General features: G+C 40.3%; 1 protein-coding gene across 6 annotated transcripts in view; it reads right to left on the bottom strand.

Annotated features, from left to right (window-relative positions):
- RAF1 (Raf-1 proto-oncogene, serine/threonine kinase) overlaps window positions 1-23,817 on the bottom strand; it is an 82,116-nt gene that overhangs the window by 23,987 nt on the left and 34,312 nt on the right. For 3 of the 6 annotated variants that reach the window (XM_034775160.1, XM_034775162.1, XM_034775156.1), the window contains exons 2-12: window positions 22,818-22,870; window positions 21,036-21,268; window positions 17,150-17,262; window positions 15,126-15,228; window positions 12,910-13,067; window positions 11,667-11,765; window positions 10,136-10,289; window positions 8,251-8,310; window positions 6,004-6,031; window positions 5,778-5,905; window positions 1,913-2,030 (exon numbers count right to left, since the gene is read on the bottom strand). In XM_034775160.1, the coding sequence (XP_034631051.1) occupies window positions 1,913-2,030; window positions 5,778-5,905; window positions 6,004-6,031; window positions 8,251-8,310; window positions 10,136-10,289; window positions 11,667-11,765; window positions 12,910-13,067; window positions 15,126-15,228; window positions 17,150-17,262; window positions 21,036-21,242 (1,168 nt within the window). In that variant the 5' untranslated portion in view covers window positions 21,243-21,268; window positions 22,818-22,870. Of the gene's footprint in view, window positions 1-1,912; window positions 2,031-5,777; window positions 5,906-6,003; window positions 6,032-8,250; window positions 8,311-10,135; window positions 10,290-11,666; window positions 11,766-12,909; window positions 13,068-15,125; window positions 15,229-17,149; window positions 17,263-21,035; window positions 21,269-22,627; window positions 22,748-22,817; window positions 22,871-23,817 lie in introns of those variants that run through there. The other 3 variants (XM_034775158.1, XM_034775157.1, XM_034775159.1) reach the window with 3 other exon arrangements.

Here is a 23,817-nt window from a genome sequence, read left to right as displayed (position 1 = left end):
GACAAGTTGGAGTATCTTCTCCCAGCTCCAGCTAATCTCCATAGTATGCCAACGGTTCAATCAGAGTACAGATATTTAAGTTTATTGACTCTCCATAGTCCTTTGTCTGGTACGTGGATGCTTCAGCCCATGTCAGCAAGTGGTAGATTCCACAGCCAAATAGAGGCACTCCCTGATGCAGCAATTTTATAAACAACTTCATTAATATCAACCAGAATTCATAAATTGTACAGATTCCCCAAATCATCATACCCCTATTCTTGAACAAATCAGCAACGCTTATGGTGCCTCTAGCTTGGTCTGGAAACATGATTTAGGTTACAACAATCTCCCCATTTTGTCTCCTTTTATTTAGCTCCTGCTTGGAAGCTTTTAGTACAATGATTATACTATCAAAACAGTTTGACAGAGAGGCCCGTGTTGCTGTTTCCTCAAACCTACACAGAAAAAAGATTCAAAGGAAAATAACCCATCTTAATGATTTAAGATCACAATATTTAACTGCATTAAAAAGGATGTGTGCCAAAATATGCTCTCCCAGAAAGCTGTTGTTTAACAAAGTCAGTGACACACCGCAAATCAGACCTAAGTCAAGTACACAAGGCTGATTTTGATTTCACTGACAAACATAAGTTAGAACCAAACTGGATCCTACATAGTGACTTCTGTTGTATTTCACTAGATTTAACTTTTACTTATATATAACTGAAGAGAAAAGAGTCATTTTGTTACTATTTAGTATAGTTGAAAAGATCTATTAAAAATAGGGCAAATTTTCTCATGCAGCTAGCACAAGTGTGAGACCCCATTAGTTGATGAGCATACACACAATCATTTATTGTTATATAATGGACTTCATGTACAACTTTACCTGTATTGTGCACACGCAACATATATATTTAAGGTTTATAATCACAAAACCAAACTTCCTGAAAATCTGGTGAATGAAGTAACTCAGTAAAGGGCATATGTCAGGTAAAAAACAAAAACAAAAAAGATTCTTCATAAAATTTTACATTGAAGGACATTTTAAAAATTGACTTTCTCCAGTTATAATGGTTTGTTTCTATATTTCACTTGAATTGGACAATGAAAATTAATCAGTTTAATTATTTATAACCAACTGCTATACAGTTTAACTGTCCAGTCCTCATTTATGATGATGCAACATTTGAGCTGTAAAATATACGGAGAATATTTTTCCTTTAAAAATATTTTCAATCTAATTTTTCTTTTAACTATGGAAAAATTGCTCTTGATCTTAGGCTTTTTTTCCATTATTAATTATTATTATTATTATTATTATTTAAACACAAACCCTACATTTGAGATCTAAATTGACTTGGCAATTACAAGTACTGTAGCTATTTTTATGCACCATATAGTAAAACTCATGTAAACAGATATTTTCCCATCCATATCCAAATTCCATTCCATACATGCTTGTTTCCTTTCTCTGAGATCACCAAGATGACGAAGCTAATTAAAATTCAGTAGGTGAAAATTCATTTAGATTAGTGTCTTTAGCATCAGGATATGGAATTTCTTAATACAAACTCCATTGCTAGCAACTAAATATCCTTTTCAGGAAAAAAGTTATTGTATCGCATATTAGATTGAAGAAAATAAGGCAAGTCTGTTCTAGCATATTGAACACACGATGGAGTTGTGAGATTTGGATTCTACTCTCAGTTCTGCCGTGGACTTGCTATATGACCATGGAAAAGTCATGACTTTACTGTGCCTCAGTATCACCAGTTACTAAACAAGAAAATTTATGTTTTGTGCACATCAACAGACCAAAAGTACTAAAAGTGCAGAGTGTTATTACAGAGTTTCTCTTTGTCTGGATAGCTGCTATTTTACAGTATCAACATTTAAAAAAATACAAAACTAAGTGTTTAGTACTTACCATGCCATTTGCCTTTGTAAACCGTTCCAAAAGAACCTGACCCTATTCTGGTCGAGAGCATAACTTCACTTGCTTCTATTTCCCAATAATAACTTGAATCTCTCTGTCCACGAGGCCTCTGGAACACAAATACATATTTAAGGCACAAGCATGTCAACCATTTGGACAGCTCTCCTAAGTGTTAACATGGCTAGCTGCCTGGACAATATGTTTCAAGGATTACACCTAAAAATATACTCAACTTGATTCATATTGTCTTAAAAAGATGAACTGTAGAACTGCAACAGTGTGTGTGACCTTTGACTAAATGCAAAGATAATTGCCAATATGTTATCTTGTATTCTAACACATACCAGTTTGTTCCTCCATTTTCTTTGCAGGACCCATTTCAGGATTCAATGTTCCTCTTACAGCAGTTGATAACCTCAAAACCAAAAACAGGTAGACAACATTTACCTGGATGATTTTGGCTGCTTATGTTATCAACTGTTGCAAGGGAAAAGCAGAATTGTGATATTAGATCTTCAAAGACAACTGAGTAAAGAATTTTTTTTAAATTAATGAAATGTAATGTAATGTTTACAGACCCTATCAACTTCTTAAAAATTATAAGAGCAGCTACTGATTAAAAATACTCCTGAATAAAAGGTAAATATTTATTAAATGCATTTCAAAAGGCACCCATTGCTAGGGCCCTACCAAATTCGTGGTCCATTTTGGTCAATTTCACGGTCATAGGATTTTAAAAATCATAAATTTCATGATTTCAGATATTTAAATCTGAATTTTCACAGTGTTGTAATTGATGGGGTCCTGACCCAACTCTGAAGGCAGCAGCACAGCAGAAAGGGTGGCATGGTATGGTATTGGCATGGTATTGTATTGTATTGCCTTCAAATCTGGGCACCTGGCCAGCAGCTGCCGTTCTCCGGCCACCCAACTCTGAAGGCAGCGCAGAAGTAAGAGTGGCAATACCACAACCCCCCTACAATAACCTTGCGACCCCCCCCCCCCCACACAACCCTTTTTTGAGTAGGAAGCCCCATTTTGAGAAACGCTGGTCTCCCCATGCAATCTGTATAATATTGGGTAAAAGTACACAAAAGACTAGATTTCATGGGGGAGACCAGATTTCACGGTCCATGACGCATTTTTCATGGACGTGAATTTGGTACGGCTCTACCCATTGCCCACGGTAAATGACAGAATACTAGGGTGGCATTTTTAGAAGCCCCTAAGTGACTTAGAAGCACAAGTTCCATTTCAATAGGACTTATTTTCCAAAGCATCTAAGTCATTTAGGTGCATATCATCCACTGGTCAATATTTTGCTGAAGCTATTGACAAAAATACATATCTAGTTATCTTCTTTATTGCAATCTGTTCCTGGACAATTTGAAATTGGACCACCATATTTTTTTTTTTTTAAGATACTTAAGGTACTGACAGTGTCTCCAGCAACTGTTAAGGAAAAGTACCCAAAGACCACAACCAGCACAAGTAGAAAAGCATTGATTAGGAAGTGTACAAAATACATACATCTAGATAAGACCTTCACTGCCATATCTGAGTACCTCACAAGCATCAATGAATCCTCAGCAACACTGAGGTATGAAAAAGGAGGACCAAGGGACTTGTCCATGGTTACAAAGGAAATCTGTGGCAAAGCCAGGAACTGAACCCAGATCTCCCAAGTCCCAGATCAGGACCTAAAACTACAAGATCACTACCTCCTAATTCAAAATAATTCAAATTGCCCTTTCATGTTAAAATAACAGCTCTATGGTGAATCACCTTTTACACCAGACTGACATCCCTTACATTTAAAAGGATGCTACTAAGTGATTTAATCCTCTTATTTCACGCATCTTAAAGTGTATAGCAGAATGAAAAATGCATTCCTGATTCCAAATCTTTTTTTCCCCTAAAACTGAACACAGCAGCTCTGAATTGTTAACACCACATGAACACTACACTTGGTGCATAATTTAAAGTAATACTTTTGCACCATGACCAAACGGGAGGTCCTGCAGGGAGGTCTGCGCCTCGCTGTACAGCCCAGAGAGCAGGAGCCACAAAGCCCTTCTCATGGACACCGCAGAGGCCATGGACCGCGCGGCCGTGTCTGCTGCATCCAAAGCTCCCTGCAGGGTTGCCCTGGCAGCTGCTGTGCCCTCCTCCACCAGCACTTTGGACTCCTTCTGGAGGGAGTCCTCGAACTTGGGCAGGGAGCCCCACAGACTGAACTCATACCGGCCCAGGAGAGCCTGGGCATTTGCCACCTGTAACTGGAAGCTCGAGGACAAATACATTTTTCTTCCAAATGAGTCCAGCCTACTTGAATCTTTATTTTTTGGGGTAGGAGTTGGTTGGCCCTGCCGTTCCCTGTGGTTGACCAACTCTACCACCAGGGAGTTAGGAGCAGCGTGGTGTATACGTATTCATGCCCCTTGGTGGGTACAAAGTACTTGTGTTCCACTTTCTTAGAGATGGGGGCCAATGAGGCTAGGGTTTGCCACAGGGCATCTGAAATTTTTTCCACCATTCGTGGAGAGGTAAGGCCACCCTGCCCAGTGCCGAGGAACACAATACATTAAACAGGGAGTCCGAGGGCTCCTCCATCTCCCCTGCTTGGAGGTGGAGGCTTGATGCCACCCTTTTTAAGAGTTCTTGGTGGGCCCTAAAGTCTTCCTGCGGGATGGAGGAAGGAGGAGCCATAATCGCCTCATCCAGGGAGGGTGAGGAGGCCAGCACAGTACTTTGTGTGTCCACTGGCATCGGAGGGTCCACCACCTGGTCGGTCTCCGGGCATGGTGCCGAGGATGTACGTCCCACCAACTCCTTCCTCAGAGGTCTGGAGAGGGAACTCAACCAGACAGCCTGGTGGGTGTCGAGGGCGATCCATGTGGACTTTGCCCTGAACGGTCGCTGGGCAGCGAACGGCGTTGGGAACATTCCCTTGACCAAGAGCGGTACCAAGCCAGGGGTGACTGCGGAGATCCAAGAGGCAGCTTGCCTCTGGAGCACGGGGCCAACATGGACGTTGCTCCTGGTACTGGCATGGACATAACATCACGGGCCGCCTGCAGAGCCTCCGGACATCTGGGGAGGCCTGCTCTGAATAGGCCGGGCTACTCCGCTTGACTTGAGTTGGAGGCCTATGGGGATCAAGGACTGCCCAACATGGGTCTAAGCCTCTGTTCTGGGTTTACTCCGGTGCCGTGGTGAAGGAGGCCTCTTTCTAGCCTTCTTGGCATGCCCCGTGGACGAGGAGAGGTACCAACTAGTCAATGGTGCAGAAGGGTCGCCGCACACTGACACTGCGGTGCCCAGTGCCGACTTGGAGCGGTGCACCGGAGCCGGGGTCAGCACCGACTCCATCAGAATAGCCCGGAGTCTAAGGTCCCTTTCTCTCTTGGTCTGAAGCTTAAATGACTTGCAAACCTTGCAGCGATCACTGAGATGGGTTTCCCCCAAACAGCATAGACAGTCCGCGTGTGGATCACTCAGTGGCATAGATTGCCTACAAGTGTCACAAGACTTAAAACCTGGGTCACGGGGCCTCTTACTAAACTAAACAACTAACTAGCTACAAGTATCAGAGGGGTAGCTGTGTTAGTCTGAATCTGTAAAAAGCAACAGAGGGTCCTGTGGCACCTTTAAGATTAACAGAAGTATTGGAGCATAAGCTTTCGTGGGTGAATGCCCACTTCATCAGCCCCCATCCAAGGGTTGCTAGGGTGCTCCCTTACAGGTACTACTAGGGGAAAAACTTCTGGAACCAGGGCACGTGGCGAGCACACACACCTACTGTGGCATACACACGAGCAATCACTCAAAGAAGAACAAATACTACAGTGCTTACAATTTTGTTTTTTTCTTGTGTGTTGGATCCGGGAGCCCTCTCTCTTTGGGCTGGCACTGGGGTTTTGGATTGAGACCAGCCAGTTGGGCTTATATTGTTGGGACTTCCAGACAGAGCTGACGGTGAAGCTTAATACACAAAAACAAAACAGGAAATTATGAACAAGAGAAAATAAAATGTAGAGTAAAAGAAAGAATTCTAACTATTTTATGTACGGAAACCTTACCTGACTCACTGTGGCTTCGAATTGCATCCTAAAACGGGAGAGAAAATTAAAAAAAAAAAAAAAATTATATATATCAACATTTCATAAGATGTCAGACAAAGTGTGGAGGGAGGAAAGGGGTCTGGAAATCAGATATCAGAAAATGTAGATCACCCATGAAATGGTGTTAAGAGCTTTGATTCAGAGCATCAGATTACTGACCAGTATCTTCCAAAAGAGAATGGTTTAGATATTTTAGAAGTCACAAGAATCCAACTGTTACTTGCTGAAAACATCTAGTTTGCCCCCTTTTCAACCTGGCTCTAATCACGAGCTTGCACAATTAATTTACATAATTTTCATGGGGAAGTTAAACTATATTGCTATACAATCGCTCCTGCTGAATAAGAACCTCCTTGTCAAAGAAAATACTAAACATGTTTTTGATATTCCCAGCCATTGCACTGTCTTGTGAAACCGTTATGCACCCCTGAATTTCAAATAGGTACATAATTCCTACCGTGGTCTACTACCTATAGTGAGTGCATTTAGAAAATCATTATTATTTTGGTACTGCATTGAGAGAGATTCCTTCTACATATAATGGGGAATATTGTTAGAATGTGAACAAATTTTAAAACCAGTAAACGCTTTGGAAGTACATACACCCACTGTACCATGTGAGACTGCAAAAGATTGAGATTTGCACTCTAATACCAAAGTAAATAAATTCTCACAAGATTTACATCGTTGACCAAAATACAACTTTAAGTTGGCTAAGTACTATACAAAGCAAGAACATGCACTACAGAAATGTCAAATATTGAAAAAGAGTTAATAGAAGTCAATTCAAATCTTCCAACCAACTATCCACAGATGACATTTAGATTTCATGGCAGAGCAGAACAACCTACAAGTACCCTACATGAAGGCTTATGGATGATGCATACTAATTCTATTAAGGTAAGCAACACATTTTTAAAGAGTTGTCCTAATTATAATTCCTAAAGATTCATTCAGAAAGGGATGCTGTCATGGCTAGTAACAAACTTTGACTTATGGACCTGTGTTTTGAATCAAAACATTCACACATTCCTGCTGTGCTTCTCTGCTCTAATCTTCAACAGATTACAATATGCACAAATCTAACTCTTTGAAGCATTCTTGCATTATACTACCTGTTCAAGAACAGACACAACCAGGCAGAAAGCAGAAAACTTTATAAGAACCTGCAATCGGTACCAGTGATGGATTTTGTACAGCTGCCCAGGAGTGTAATTTCAGTCAAATGAGTTGAAAAACTCAGCTACTTTAAAGAAAGCCATTTTAAAAGAAGTTATATTTTTAGATTTACGTATACATATACCTGATTTCTAAGAAAAACAGAACTTCAATAATTTTATTTTATCTCAGTTTGGGCTAAAAGGTAAAATAACCTCTGCTGAATCTTTTTAGTCACGGAAATAATATAGGTGCTCTTTTGAGTAATCACATATACATATATTATACACCAGTACCATAATTTGTTATTTACACCTAATCTTTATGCGAAGTACGAGTAGCGCAAGGTGACTCACTTGCCAGGATTATCTGGGTACACCTGACAATTTCTCTGCCACTGCAGGGGCTTTGGGTACAGGTGCACCTCAGACTTCCTATTCTCTGGCTGTGGCACCTAATAGTCTAGTCTCCTGTGGGCTGCAATACTTTGATCTAATTATGGTTGTTGGACTTTGTATGTGGGTGCTGGGTGGTGGTGGTGGCCTGTGATATACAGGAGGTCAGACTAGATGATCTGGCGGTACCTTTTGGCCTCAAGCAATGTGACTCCATGAGCACACTATTTATTTAATCTTGGTTTCTACTTGGCTATATCATCTTGGTGTGGCCATGCTATAATTCACCAAAACAATTCCCAGAGAAAAGGCCAGTACATTAAAGGACGTTTTTGAGACAAGATTTTATTTTAAACATAGTGGGACCAATGCTTCGTTAGTGTAAACCTACTAAAGTGAATGGGTTAACACAAAGATGAATTTCACTGTCTGTAGAATTATCAACTTAACCCATGACTGAAACTATTCTGCCCAGGTATCACCTCCAACTACCGTACTCACATATTAGAACTGAACCAAAACAAACATGCCATACCAACATCTTTAATAAACTAATTTTAGATTAATAATTTCACTGAGCCATTACTGTGGTTTACAGTCTTACAAATGCTGTTAATTGCAAGAAAGCAAAGGCATGAAGAAAAATACCTACTCTTCCCCTCAAACAAAATCGTCTGCACCAGGAACTGGGAGAAGCATTCAAGCTGTTGTTCTAATACAAAGCAATGAGAAATAAAGAAAAGAACAGAGGAAGTAGTAAAAAATAATAGTTTTCAGTTGCTAAGATGAATGAATAAAAACAAACGATCCAGAACTCGAGGAAAGAAAAAGCAGCTTTATTCATTAGCTCTGTGCTGGTTATATTTTCCTCTCTAGTAAGTATAGTTTTAAACTACAGTGAGAATATTAATGCCCACATTTTTTAAAACTACTTTATTAAAAGCCAGTCTTTTCCATTCAACACTGTGTGAAACACCTTCCAAGATTATGTAAAAAGCTATTTGTTTCTGGAAGACTGCACATTTACATTACTTCATTCACAATCCTTTAAGATATTAAAAAGGTGGGAAGGGATAAAGAGTGGCATCTCATCATTACATTATATGAAACACAAAGATGACAATGTATTCGTCAAAGTCCTGTGTACTACACAATTATTAGGGAATGTAGATAGTTGTATAATTCATTTGCCTATTTATAAAACTGTGAGTAATTTTTGTGACATAAATATGGTCAGCAATGGAGCTTGGTGAAGAGGGAATGAGACAGTGGCCAAGGAAAACAAACAAACAAAAAAGGAAAGGTACTTCCCCTATAAAGCCCACCTTGAACATAGCTTCTGCTCCAAAAAGAGCTTAGACACTCTGACATACAGGCATCTTTCCCCAGCTATAGAGTCCAAAGGTGCTCAGAAGAGAAGCTCCCTCATGAGCCCTTTTGGAGGTGTGCCAGAGGAACCAAAGGCAGTAAACCTTTCTGTGTATCTTACAACTCTGCAGCTAGGGATGTGTCCTGAGAAGTTCCAAAATCTATTAGAATAAAGGCTCTGGTTGGTAGGAGCTGTGCAGGTCATGCTCCTCTTCCTGCAAGTCTCCCCCCCGCCCCTAGTGAGTTTTAACCTTAACAACACCTAATAGCAACTAGAGCTCCTGTTTCAGGCTTGACTACACTGCCAATCTACAAAAAGAATAGAAGTTTGAAAGCAAGTAGAAGGAGGGAGAATCTCAGCTGAGCTGAACCTTACCACGTAATTCTAGGGTCCTTAATACTAAGGCCTGGTCTACACTGGGGGGTAGGGGGTGTGTGAAATCAATCTAAGTTACGCAACTTCAGCTACGCGAATAATGTAGATCAATTTACCATGATGTCTTCACTACGGTGAGTCAACTGCTGCTGCTCCCGTCAACTCTGCCTGCGCCTCTTGCTGAACTGGAGTACAGGAGTCGAGGGGAGAGCGCACCGGGATCGATTTATCGCATCTAGACTAGACACAATAAATCGATCCCCGCTGGATCGATCACTGCCCACTGATCCAGCCGGTAGTGAAGACATACTCTTAAGTATAGGTCTAATGGGCTGCATAGCACAAGAGGCATTGCCTTTAATATTCATTCTTTGCAACTGGCATGCAGATATGCACCACCATCTGACTGATTTATCAATTTGCATGTGAGTTTATGTTTTTTAAATGGCAAAGAACACATTCCAAAGGACCAACTGTAAGCAGCTGTGCACCAAATCTGGTCATGCTCTTGCGCAGTAAGAGTGATCTGTTAAACTTCTTAACATTAGGCTCCACCAATTCTTTGTAAAGCAGCACAAAATCTGTTAAAAACTTTAGCAAAGGTGAGACGCTGCAAGCATGAAAGATAAGATACTTAAATCTCCAGGCAGACATTGGTCACCCTGGGCTTTCATCACTTACCAAACTAAGGGAAGATGTTAAGCAGAAAGTAGCAACAACAATTAAAATACTGGTTAAATAACCAGTAGTAATTTTAGATGAGCTCTACACAATTTCTTATTCAGCATATTACCTCAATTATCCTGTTGTCTACAGGCATGGTAGTGCTGACCATATGGACATTTGGGGTGGATGTAGATCTCTGTCTTTGGGAAAGGGAGCCCTCAGAGGAAGGATTTGATGTGTTGAATGTGAAGGCATGAGGCGTAGAATATCTGTGCTGGGAACTAACATGAGGAGAGGGAAAAAATAAGTCACAGTTCATTTTTCTTTCTATACTAGTTGTAAATTACCGTATAGTACATCTTGCCTAAAAACAAAAACACACAGAATCCAGGAAGGATTAGTACTATTTGCTGACTAAGCTATTTAGCCAATTGGATTTTGCCCAGTTTAATTTAGGAACAAAATCAAAGGGTTTTAAGCAAGGTTTTAACAGTTGGCAATACCTGCCTGGCACATTCAGCAGCAGTCTGTGGTATTTTTGCCATTATTTAATTTGTTACTCCTCATCTCAACTCCTGGCAACTCATATTTAATCAGTTGTTAAAATACTAGCTCAGTTAGAATACAGATCTGTGAAATTTAAGCAAGACCCTTTTTTCAAGCCTAGTCAATTTTTAGGAGTTTAAAAAATAGTTTTAAGTTGCTGTGAGAATTATAGTTTGGGAAGGGGAAACAGATTGCTGGGACTGTTCAACTGTTCACACAGAACAGCTTACAAGGAAGTCATGGATCCTAATACCAGCTAAAAGGAGCCCAATACAGTTCTACAGAAATCAAACAACAGTGGTTAAATAAAGAATGTAATTTCTCTAACATATGGCCAATACTGGATTACAGCTGAAGCAAAGAATTACCAATCGGGGCATACACTTCTGGCCTGGCCTAACCTCATCAGTCTCTAATACTGCAGGGAAAGGGACCCAAGTGTGAAGTAAGGGTCAGAGGATATGTTGCATGGAAGGAGAATATGCATTTAGCATCTAAATCGACACACATTTTCTTTAATTTTCAGAATTTCAAGGGTGGTATATTTTCTTTAACCTATTATATACTGTTTCCTTTTAAAACCCCTCTACTTAGGTTAAACAGTAAGAACATGTAGTATCAAAACTGATGGTGTTCCAAAGCTTCTATATATGACTCATGCAAAACAAATGAATCATCCATTTTCACACATGTACTACATGACTGGTTGTGCTCTAATGGGGCTATTGGCACAATACTGTCTGAAGGAACCTATATTCTACAGCATATTACTTTTTGATACTGATATTTTTAAAGACACAACAGTATCAAAAATATTTAAAAAACAAAAACAAAAATCCCCACACCTTTAATGATCTGATTTAAAACCTCAAGACTAAAAATTCAAAGCCGGCAATCCCAGGTGCAAGTGTTTCTTAATTCTAGGAACTGTAGAAAAGGGGGATATTACATATCTTATTTACCATTTTTAAATGCAAACAAATATTAGCATTTCAACCTTAAAACTAAAGTGATGTTGTTTTAGCATATTCTGTCCATCACCAGTATTACATGATCATTCCATTTTATTGAAACTATACTTCCCAAAACAAAAAGTAGTGGAAATAGCTTACCTAACAGGCATCCGGGAGACAGACTCACGCATCCGTCGCATTGTCAAGGGAGGTAGTGCAGGGACACCACTGTCACTGATATTTGAATTAGGGAACAATCTGAAATATCAACAAAAAGAATTACAATTAAGTAAGTACGTACTACATTACATCCTGATCAATGCTACAGAAAAAGGTATGATTTTAGGTTTCTGTTTTTGCATTATGGTTGATTGCTATCATGCAAAATATTATATTTATCCATATTTATACAAAGTTTGTTTTCCTGCTCGGTCTTTAAGCTTATGGTGTGCTCCATGACAAATAAACCCCTATATGTCCTTACAGACCTAATGATTTTTTTCTAAGTGTTACTTCTAAATTAAACTTTGGGTATTAGCCTTTCCTGGCATGACATTCAACACCAAACTGCTAGTGCAAAGGAGCTAAGGGAGGTTTAGAAGTTAGCACGGAATCCTACAATTTATCCTACACTCTTTGGGCTGGTCTACATTAGAAAGTGTGTACCTACGCAACTAAATTTAGTTAAACTAATATAAACTACTAATGTAGATATACTTGAACCATTTTATTCATTTAAATAGGTTTAATTCCATCTGCACTAGGATTCAGTAGCAGTAGAATTAAATTTATTTTAAGTTGATTTAGTTACACTGGTGCAGCTTCCTAATATGAACCAAGGATAAAATTTTCTGAAATCTTTTAATGACTTAGGCCATATCTACACTTACAAAGGGGATTGTCACACCCCTGGGCGAGAAAAGTTTTGCTGACATAAGGACTACAGTAGACATAGCCTTAGAAGCCTAAATTTCATTGAGTTTCAAAAAGACTATGGGATCTCTGGGTTCAAATTTTCAAAAGCCCCATAGTACCAATAGTACTCTATGTCAAAAGGGTTAATTTTTTCCTTAGACAAAAATGAGTTGTACAAGGAACTCTTGCATACTTCCATGTTGAATGAACTTTGAGGTGACACTAAAGAAATTGGCTGACATCTGCCATGTCTTTGTCTGCTTGTCCCAGAATATTATTTTATAAAAAGAGCCTAATATACTTCATGGCAATAGTCTTACTGTATAAACTGGCTGGGAGCAGATACTGATGGTTATTTCATCACATCAATACACATCTTTTTACATATTACATTGCTCAACAAACCATAACACTCACTGATATTGAGACTGAGTCTGAGATTCTTCAGTCACAGAGACTGTTAGTATTAGTAATTAAAAGTTCTTACAAGAGTTGCCTGATATTGCTCCAGTCCACACACATGGTTGGGACTTTAGTGCTGCAGTGTTCATGGAATTTGTAGCCACACGTCTGACACCGGAACCCATTTAGCAGGAACTTCTGGCATATGTCACAGAAGGCAAGCTTTAGAAATGTCTTCCGAGCCTAGAACACAAGTTAAATGGTTAAAATGTGTACACACACACACACACACACACACACACACACACACTCCCACCCACCCACCCCATTATGGTAACAGCTCTGTCAAGTGGCTCAGATGAATACCTAAGGATCTGGCAAAAATTAACTGTCAAATCACGAATGAAAACTTACTATAAAACTGCTCCAAACCAAATATTGAACTTAACACTACACTTGAGAAAGTTTGTGGATTTGTGCTGTTACAATTATGGATATTTTGTAGACATTTGGTGAGCTCTTTACTTAGCTATTTAATACTGAAATTTAAGTGTATCCTTGCAAGATTCAGAGCACCATCTTGTTGCCAATAAGGTGCTTGGGAGTTTTGATTTTGACTTCAATTAAGAGTCTAAAACTTCCTTCATGTAAAGCACCAATCACATCACCTTGGACTTCTTTATTTTTTAATAGTTATAGAATTGTGTGTATAAAAGTATATAAGCTATGCACAAAAGAATGCTATTTAGTAGTGATATTCCTTATGGCAAATTTCTTTTTAGGTGAACGTTGGTGTTTTTAAGCATCTTGACATCTCTTTACCAAGACTTTTGGGAAGCAAGGCATACAACAATGTACAATAAAGGCAGGATCCAAATGTGGGTCCCTGCCCACTGTGGAGTAAAAGATTTTGCACTTTCTGTTCTGTCTGGTCACAAACAAGTCCACTTGTGACCTACCCTAAACAGAACAATGGATCAAATAAATGGGGCATCGTTGTGTCAATCATAACCTTTCTAACTGACATAATCTGCTAAAAAAACTGGTTAGTCCTGCCTGATGTATCAGAAGGGTTTCAGTCTTTAACCAATATCCCTATGGAAAAATCAAATCTTGACAGAGAAGATTGGAATGAAGTTGCCCATCAGTTTAGATATTGCATGGTCACATTGTGAAAAAATCTGGCCATATTCCATCTTGATAGAAGGAAGAAAGGCCTTGAGAGCGAACCTTATTGCTCTCCCTTCCCACACAATTAAACGTAGCCTGGCTTTCTTTTGCTTCTAAGTACCACAGACTTAGAGTTGACATAGATCAGAACTCCAACCCTGCTTGGATATATCTGTTGCCCTATCTCTACTGAGTAGGGTATTGACTGGATCCCAAGCAAAGGAATCCCATAGCATGCTGTTGGGAAGAAACTATAATCAAAGAGTCTCTCACCTCCAGAGAGAACAAAATTCTGTCAAATTGTGAACATAGCCTCATATACAGCCTGGCAAAGAGATGTCATGAATTTGCAGGACATCAACATGCTTAACACCCTGAAAAAAACAACAAGCCTCTATAACAGACTCTATAAGTGGGTTTCATCGTTGATTTTTTTGACCGAAGAACCCACAGGCTCCAAATGCAAGTCATTTTCAGAACCTGAACCGCCCCGGAGAAGGCCATATCCTTAGAAGCCAATCATGCACATATAGATACACAGGATAAACCCAGGTGATGAAGACGGTCAGTCACCAAATACAGACATTTAATGAATTTGTTTAGGACTATTGCTAGCCCAAAAAGCAACCCCTCATTCTAGTAACAATCATTGTCCAGCTGATACCATCAAAGCAAGTGAACATGCATGCCAAAGACACCATGAATACTTTCTCTTTGCATAAATGGTGCGCATTTTACTGAACATGTAATAGAAATTATTCAATTTTCTGAAATAAAGACTAAGGTGAAGACATCCACTCTGTTTTGGGATTAGAAAATACTGTCAATTGGAGTGTAAAGAAAATTGCTTAAAAACCTGATAGAGGATCAGAATTTTATTTCATTACTACTATTGTAAATGAAAGAGGGCGTTGCCACATGTTCCAGGCCAGATCTGAAAAATCACTGAGATTAGGGAACTAACACCTGTAAATAATCTGGGGTTGTTGTTGTCATTCTGGTTTTATTAATTAACATATTTTATTGGGAGAGATGATACTGTAGCATCAAGATCTAAAGTTGCTTCCCATGTTTAGAAAGTCAGCTGAACCAGCATCCTGCATTCAAAATACAGAAGAAAACTAAACTTACAAAGTTGTGTGTTGTAAGTGGAACATGATCAAGGAAATCTACTTGCAGTTCCTCTCCAATCAAGGAAGCAGCATCTGTATTCCAATCCAAGCGCGCTTTTTTGCTAAAAAGGAAAAAAAATTGAGAAGTGAGAATAAACAGGTCTATTCAATAATATAAACTGTAATACATGCTCCTGTAACATGAAAACAAATACAACCAACCTCTTAGAATGAATGGTATTTCAGTAGGTTTTTTTTTTTTTTTTTTAAACAAAGAATTGTAAGTGATTTCCAATTTTTCAGCAATAGCAGTTTAAATACCCTACGTGGGTTGTCATATATTTTGATTGTTTTTATAAGATATAAGGCATCCAGATGCTATGGTGATAGGCACTGTAGAAATATCTTTATAAACAAATGTACCAAATTATGAATGGCAAATTTAAAGTGATATAGAAACCATATTATGTGCTTTAGCTCCAAAGTTACTTGAGACCTCAATGCAGACTCAGTTATACAGAGATGAATACCCACAAATGACTGTCTCATGATTGTGGCTTCAAAAAGCACTGAGCCCAAGTCTTCCGAGGTGTGAAGTTAATACATTAACTCAATGAGATACCTTCACTCTCTCAGCTTGTAAAATAATCATTTGGTATTTAATAGCAGCACCTCCCCGGCCCTACAAAACGCAAAGGAATACCTGAGATGAGACTTAAATCCATAACATTTTAAAATTTCCAGAGGAATTTATAACATTAAAATTGAATACAAGGATCCTTATTTGGAGGAGTCAAGCACATATAATGCTGAAGTGAGCTATCTTCAAAGGCAGGAAGAAAATATTGTATGTTCAAATTTGAACACAATCTAGCTAGATTAGAGGGATATAAAAAAAGTCTGTAAAAAGCAGCTAACTCAGGTTTTTCCTTCTTCAGTTTTGAGACAGAAGTGTACGCATTTTCCATGGTGTATATAAAATCCTTTGCATTATTCCTGAGGGAATCTTGCACCAAAAAATTAAAAATTCTGTGCCAAAAAATAAAAATTCTGCACACATTTTAAAATTCTGCAAAGTTTTGCAAATTTTATTTGACAATAAATAAATGTGGAGGCTCCAGCACGGCAGTGGGGAGCACAGGCCACTGGCTGCATGGAGATGGGAGATCACCCTGAACCCCACTCCCCAGACATGGACTTGGTGGTGAGGCTGCACCCATCTCTGACACTGTACAAAGGCTGGCCCTGCCCCAGAAACACCACAGGGCCTTGCTCCTCTGCGCCAGGCACACCAGGTGTGGGTAGACAGGCTGAGCCTGACAGGATCTAAATATGGAGGGGCTTAGTGGGGGGGGGGGATCCAGGTGGGGGGTGAGAGGGTTCTGTGTGGGGCAATCTGGGTGTGGGTGGTCTGAATGCACAGGAGCTCGTTGGGGGTTCCTACAGTGAGGGGAGGTTTCTGGGGGTGGGTCTGACCCAGCCCTGGCTGCTCCTTGCAGGGAAGAGGAAGTCTCATCCTCCCCTGCCCCCAGCCCAGCTGGGACTAGCAGCTGAGCCTGGCGCAGGGTAGGAGCCATCGGTCGGGGTCTCCCCAGGGCCTCACCCCACCCCCACGGTGATTCACCTCTCCACCGGCTGCTCCAGGCACCCGAAACAATGTGCCCACACTGCTGGGGAGGGGCACATAACTGCTCTTGAGGCTTCCCTTTGCTTCCCCATCAGAAAGTCATTTTTCTGCAGGGAAGCAAAGAAATCTGCGCATACACAGTTGCATAGAAATCTTCCAGAAGTATGAGCATTTAAATAAAACTAACATTTAATTTCTTACATCATTCAGCATGCTTAAGGACTGGCTTTTTGAATAAGAAATTTGAGAAGAGCAAAGAAAGCATGAAGAGAGTCTTCACAGCCAAGTTAGACTTCTAAAGAAATTAGCAAAAATGGGGGAAGAAACCACAGTTTCTGCTAGTTTAAAACCAGGATTTGAAAAAAATCCAACAGGATGTTAAAATTGTATCTCTGATTTACTACACAGCTTCTTACCCTTTTTGTTCATTAAAAAGTCGAAAAACTGCACAGCATTCTGGCTGCAGACCTCTGACTTTGAGCGCCTTCATAAGACAATCATGTAGGGTCATCCCATTCCGCACATTTACCTGTGGACAAGAGCCAATTTTAATTTAAAACTCTAAGGAGGACATAAAAAGGTTTAAAATATAATTTTTCTGATCTTCATATTCTACACATCACTACAGTAAAACTAGACTTAGTAGCACTTTATTAATAGAGTTTGAAATTTTAAAAAAGTGTGTCTAACATGCCACACTGATGACATGTATAAGCATTTCTAGGAGTAATGCTAAAACAGGTTAATAGAAGATACTATTTCCTTCAGAATTTAACTGAACAAGTCCATCCAAAAAATCCATCTAATATAGCTTTCCCTAGAAAACAAATGAGCCTTACATCATGCCTTTAATGTAAACTTATCTGGAGCTCTCAATTCAATGTGTGAAGGAGTAGTGAACTCAATCATCCTGCTACCAGAACAATTCCCAAACTTTCAAATCCAGAAACTGAGAGTACCTCAGCTGATTTGAGGTGGTGCGACAATGGAGAGACAAAGGCAGTCTCTTAAGTAGCCAGATCCCAAACCATACATACAGGGCTATATAAGATCAAACACCACACAGAATGGCACCCAAAAGGAAATCAGCAGCCAATGCCGATAGCTGATATTGCTGCTTTCTCATTGGCTGCAACTTCAGAATGTTCTTCTAATGCAGCTCCCATAGAATGCATTGTCAAATCTCGATATGATAAAGGCATGGGTAACTGTGGCTAGGTCTCCCTTCAAGATGAAAAGCTGTAAGTCTGATCAGATGTACATAGCAGTGCTTTTTGGCCATCAATGCTACCTTATGATCCAGAAGCATCTCCAGTTGTGAACCTCCTTAACAAATGGTATATTCACCCCCATTTAAAAGGGGGCAGACCTGCCTTTGCTACCCTCCCTAAATGTTTAAGAACAAACTACTATGCTTAGTAGAAATTATGGTTGCAGCATGTGGTGACTATTCAACTTCTGGGCTTCTGTGAGGATTTAAAACTTCAAGATAAAGAAAAGTTATCCTTCCATACAAAAGTTTCATTTTAATAGTTATTTTGATTTCTATGAAAGTCAGCAGAAAGCAAGAGGAAGTTAAGCCACTGTTTGCTTCATTTGTTTGCCTTGACATTAAAGGAAGTGAAATGTAAGGTTGGATGTTTGAATCTACATGTCCATGAGCACACTGGACAAGTTTGTGATGTCTTATGCTCAACTGGATGGCATTTCTCTGTTTGGATGTAACTTTTTAATGCTGCATCCCTACCATTTGATCTACAATAGGCTCAAGAATTATGCTTGTATGACCCTTTGGCTCAACATGCCACTTGATCTTGACCAAAAGAGAAGCCAAAATGAAGGCAGATGATACCGGTTTTATGTATGGCATTCTGAGTTTGTCAATATCTTCTAATAAGTTTTGGAAGGAGGAATTTTGGTGATTGCCACAATCACTTTATTGTAACAGTTTGCTATATTTACTGTGGCTAGTTTATTTTTCATACCACCAAAAATTGTTCTGGATATTCCTTTATTATGAGAAAAGACGGCCTTAGATTTAAGAAAAAAATTCTGCTTGATTAACATAAGAAATATCAGATATATTTCTTTTTCCCTAGGAAACACTGGCAGTAGTTGGGGCTTGGAATGTGATGTTTTAACCGGAGGTTGAAATTTGAGCTACAGCTCTCCCAGCCTAAGTCTCAACCTTTCCTCCTGTTCAAGTTTCTGCCTCCAGCTATGTCGTCACATTCCAGGTCCTCCACAGGAAAAGCAGTAAGTCAGGACCAGATATTCCTAATGTAGAAGCAGAAAAAAGGTTTTCAGAAAGTGTTTGAGGCAGTTATATAGACCAAAGGATCCATTCCACTCAAAAAAACAAAAACAAAAACCTTGCATTACAGTTCACTTTTGAAGGTTTGTCTACAAAAGTTAACTTGTGGTATGCAACAATGGACTTGCTGGGCCTTAATGTTTTGGCTCATGGCATACTGTGCTAACAGGCCAGACAGGCATATTTTCTGTCACACCCACAGTAATATATAAACTTGAGTAAGAAAATTTTGTTGCAGTTTACTGTTTTTATGCTGGACAGAATGTTTTATACTTGACACATATGCAGACAAATGATAGCATTGTGAGTGGGTGGGTGGGTGGCATTATGTTGAGGGAAGGGACAAAACATGAATTAGGATTTCAACCAACATTATTGAGTTTTAGCATATTATTGGACTGCTCAGCTTGGAACAAAGATCAAGAGAGGTTTAAGTTCAATCTATCTTCAATATATTTCATTGTGGGGATCCATGCTGAAGCAACCTGTGACAAAAATCATCATATATTTGAGTTTATATAGGCTAGGATAGTTCTGCAGCAATACTGTAAATCACGTTAGCCCACTACTGAAATATCTTGCTCTTAAATATTTGAATGTAATCAACACCTGTATATTGTAGAACATTGCACCAGAATATAATGATACTATTTTTAAAATATATATACTATTTTTAATCTTTAGGATTAAGGGACTAATAATGACTTTCCTAAACATGGACCAACCTTCCAGGTTTTTTTAACATTTCTGTTGCCACATATACGTTAACAATAGTAAAAGTCTATAACATCTCATAGGATGCTTCAGCTCTGCACCCTTCTTTTGGTGGCGTGTAGTGTACTTACATGCAGTCCCCCACCGCAGGTAAAAATAGCAGTATAGACTGTGACACATTGCTTATGTGAGTAAACTACAGATACACCTGAAGTAGACTCAAGCACACACCCTACATCAGAGGTGGACAAACTACAGCCCGCGGGCCACATCCGTCCTGCAGGACCGTCCTGCCCATCCGGAGAGGCTAGCCCCCGGCCCCTCCCCCGCTGACTCCTCTCCCCCGCAGCTATGCCACCACGCAGGCAGCGCTCTGGGCGGCAGGGCTGCGTGCTCCTGCAGGGCAGCGCAGCAGGCTCTAGCCAAGTGGCGGGGCTGCCAGACATGCTGCTCTGAGCTGCATGGTAAGGGGGCCGGGGCCAGGGAATGGGGGGGTTGAATAGGCGCGGGAGTCCCATAGGTTGAATAGGGCCTATCGGGGGGCAGGGATGTGGATAGGGGTTGGGGCAGTCAGGGAACAGGAAGCAGGGGGGTTGTATAGGGGGTGGGGACCCAGGGGAGCAGTTAGGGTTGGAGGGGTCTCGGGAGGGAATGGTCAGGGAACAAGGAGTGGAGGGGGGGGGGGTTGGATGGGTTGGGGGGTTCTGAGGGGGCAGTCAGAGAGCAGGAAGTGGGAGGAGTCGGATAGGGGGCAGGGTGTTTGGGGAAGCACAGCTTTCCCTACCCGGCCCTCCATACAGTTTTGCAACCCTGATGTGGCCCTCAGGCCAAAAAGTTTGCCCACCCCTGCCCTACATAGATCTCTAGTCGCCCAAGCCATCCCTCCCAGTCTACGTTGCTATTTTTAGCCATGTCGCATCCCATGGCCTCCCTGCTTCTGAAGCTTTTCCCCACTGCAGGAAAAAACTCTGGCAGCAGGGAAAGGCTCCAGCAGCTCCCTGCTTCTAGAGCCCTTCCCTGCCACAGAGCAAGGCTCTGGCAGAGGTGAAGCCTTTCCCTGCTGCCTCCCCTCCAGCCAGAGCTTTTCCTCACCAGAGTGAAAGGCAGCTGCTGAAGCTTTCCCTGCTCTGCCAGAGCCTTTCACTGACACGTGTAGCTACATACTGCAGTGTGGATGTGGTATGCTTTTGACTGCAGCATGTAGCTACACTTACACTACACAGCATTGCCAGTAGAGTGTAATGTAGACGTACATGAGGCTTGGGTAGACTTACCACTGTGCGTTGCTTATTAGGCAAGAAAACCCGAATGGTATTACTAGTCTTAGACATATCTGAGAGCTTGCCATCATCAGAAGCTCGGCGTTGAGAGCCAAACGGCTGAACAATAGTAGGTGAAATACAGTTTGATCCATCAAAGACAGAATCCTTGAATCCAAAACCGTTACTGATGGTCTTCCAAGCTCCCTGAATGTGCTCCATTGATACAGCCTAAGGAACAGTAAAATCTGAAATGAAGTACAGACAAAAGAAATTACAACTTTCTCAGAGTCAAATCTGTAAGCAAATACAGTAAAAGACCAAACAATATAATAAATAATAAAACCACCTTATGCTTTTATATAGTATTTTTCATCGGTAGATCTCAAGTGCTTTACAACCATGGTATCATGCCCTAGTCATATTGTAAAATTATACACACAACATTTAAGCAGAATGCCATTGTCCGTGTTTTATTACAACAGACAAATTCATACACATGTATTTACAGCAAGCTCAGCTAAGTTTAGATGTGCACATACATTTTTGTGAATCTTGAAAGTAGCACATTCAGTGCATACTTACATTTCTGATGGAATTTTTCCCTCCCAAATTGAAGTATACTTTCCTCACTCATGGCTAAGTACATGCTAAGTTTGAAACTAAAAGGTCTGAGTTAAAGTATAAATATATTTAAAGTGTGAAGTCTTTTTTCTGTTCAGTTTTTTTTTTAAGTCATTAACAAGCTTTCCAAAAACTGAGAAGAAACAAAATTAAGCATGTATTCTCCCCCACCAAGAAGCTGAGCACAGGGCTTTACAATTAAATAATAAAAGCTTTAAGTATATTTACCTAACCAAGTTACAGCAAGAGAGATTATTGCCAAATAAAACTGTGACAATCTATTATCTATATTCCTGATCATCTTAAATACACACAAAACTATGTTAAAACATTAAGATTGAAAAGTCAAGCATCCAAGCTAGGAAATACTAGAATTAAGGCTGTCTGTGCAACCTTAATTGAGCCCTCTTGTACATATGCATTATGACAGTCTTCAATTATATGATCACATTTTTTTCCCCCAAAGGATCCCAGTCTCATTCAGTACATAAAATGGACAAAGCAACAGCATGCGTCTGACGAAGTGGGCATTCACCCACAAATGCTTATGCTTCATTACATCTGTTAGTCTTAAAGGTGCCACAGGACCCTCTGTTGCTTTTTACAGATCCAGACTAACACGGCTACCCCTCTGATACATAAAACGGACAGTTTTCACTTCATGAGCAGCTATTCAATCATTTGTTTTATCTTCACAGTTCAATGTGTGGCCCTAAAACTTATTTACTGCACATTATTTAAACCCTGTTTTGAAGGCAGAATTATTTAATTTTCTCATGGGTTTTACAATAGTACTCATCACTATTAATGAGTACTCAGCATTATTTAAGTTCAAAGAACACCTCCCTCCATTGACATCAGTTGCAGCTGTGAGTGCTCAGCCCTTCTACAGATCAGACCCCAGGATCTCAAGTAAGATATCCAGAAATTGAAGAATGCATAATTACAGACCATGTGTGAAAAATCTGGTTTAAGTGACTTGCCTAGCATCACATCGGAACTCTGTGGCAGAGGACAGAATAGAATCTAGTTCTCCATGGCAGAATTTAACTGCCTGCATGAGACCATCCTCTCACTTTAAGCAATTTCATGCTCATTCACTACCACATCTTCCAACTTCCGTAACTAATGAAGCAGGAGGCCTACAGACAACAGCCTCCATCAGTATACTACCTTGATTTATCCCCAGAGCAGGTCCATCCTGTGCAGTGACTTAGGCCAGGATCCTGTGGAAAAAACAGTATGTGATCATGTAAAGACCATATCATAATACATATACAGAAGGGGGATGAATTAAAGTTACATAGGCAACCATAATTCTGGCATTTCCTAACTTCTGTGTGCTCAACTTTGCAACCTTAATAATGTTCTGTTAATGGGGGGGGTGGGGGGGTAGAGTGTGTAATTTCCCAGACTTTTCAAGAGAAAACTGGGGGGGAAATTCAATCACATGGCATCATACTGACACTTATATGGGTTATCAACAGGGCTGGAAACTTTAGATGCACTGGACAGACCTCTGCCACTTGAATTAATAGAATAAGTGATAGCTGTAATAGGTTTTCATCCTCTATGTGGACCAGCAATAGAGGGGGATAAGACACTTTGCTAGTGGGTTTCACAGGTATTTACTGACAGCAGAGGAATGATGAAACTCAGAAATCTGGGATTCCATTTCAGGCTCTGGAGGAGAGGTTCTCTATAGGTCAAATACTCTTCTGCCTGTTGACACTATGCCCTGTCACTTCCAATCTGTCCCAATCACATTCCTATCTCTTCACCACCCCTGCCTCCTAGTCCCAGTCTCCACTTCTCAGGCTTCTCATCCCAATCCCAAACTCCTTGTCCAGCCAGTCTCATTTCCCCCAGCCCAGATCCTCATTCATTCTCTCACTCCCCTCTTGGGTTCCAGCTACCCCCAGATCTGTTCCCCACCCACCCACCTCCTTGTCTCAGGGCTTGTCTACACTTACTAGGGGATCTACGAGCAACGATCAATGCATCGTCAGTCAATTTAGCGGGTCTAGAGAAGACCTGCTAAATCAGGGGGAGGCAACCTTTCAGAAGTGGTGTGCTGAGTCTTCATTTATTCACTCAATTTAAGGTTGTGTGTGGCAGTAATACATTTTAACGTTTTTAGGTCTCTTTCTATAAGTCTATAATATATAACTAA

This window comes from Trachemys scripta, chromosome 7 (assembly GCF_013100865.1).
Source record: "Trachemys scripta elegans isolate TJP31775 chromosome 7, CAS_Tse_1.0, whole genome shotgun sequence".
NCBI classification, from domain to species: domain Eukaryota; kingdom Metazoa; phylum Chordata; order Testudines; family Emydidae; genus Trachemys; species Trachemys scripta.
This window is presented reverse-complemented; position numbering and strand designations above follow the sequence as displayed.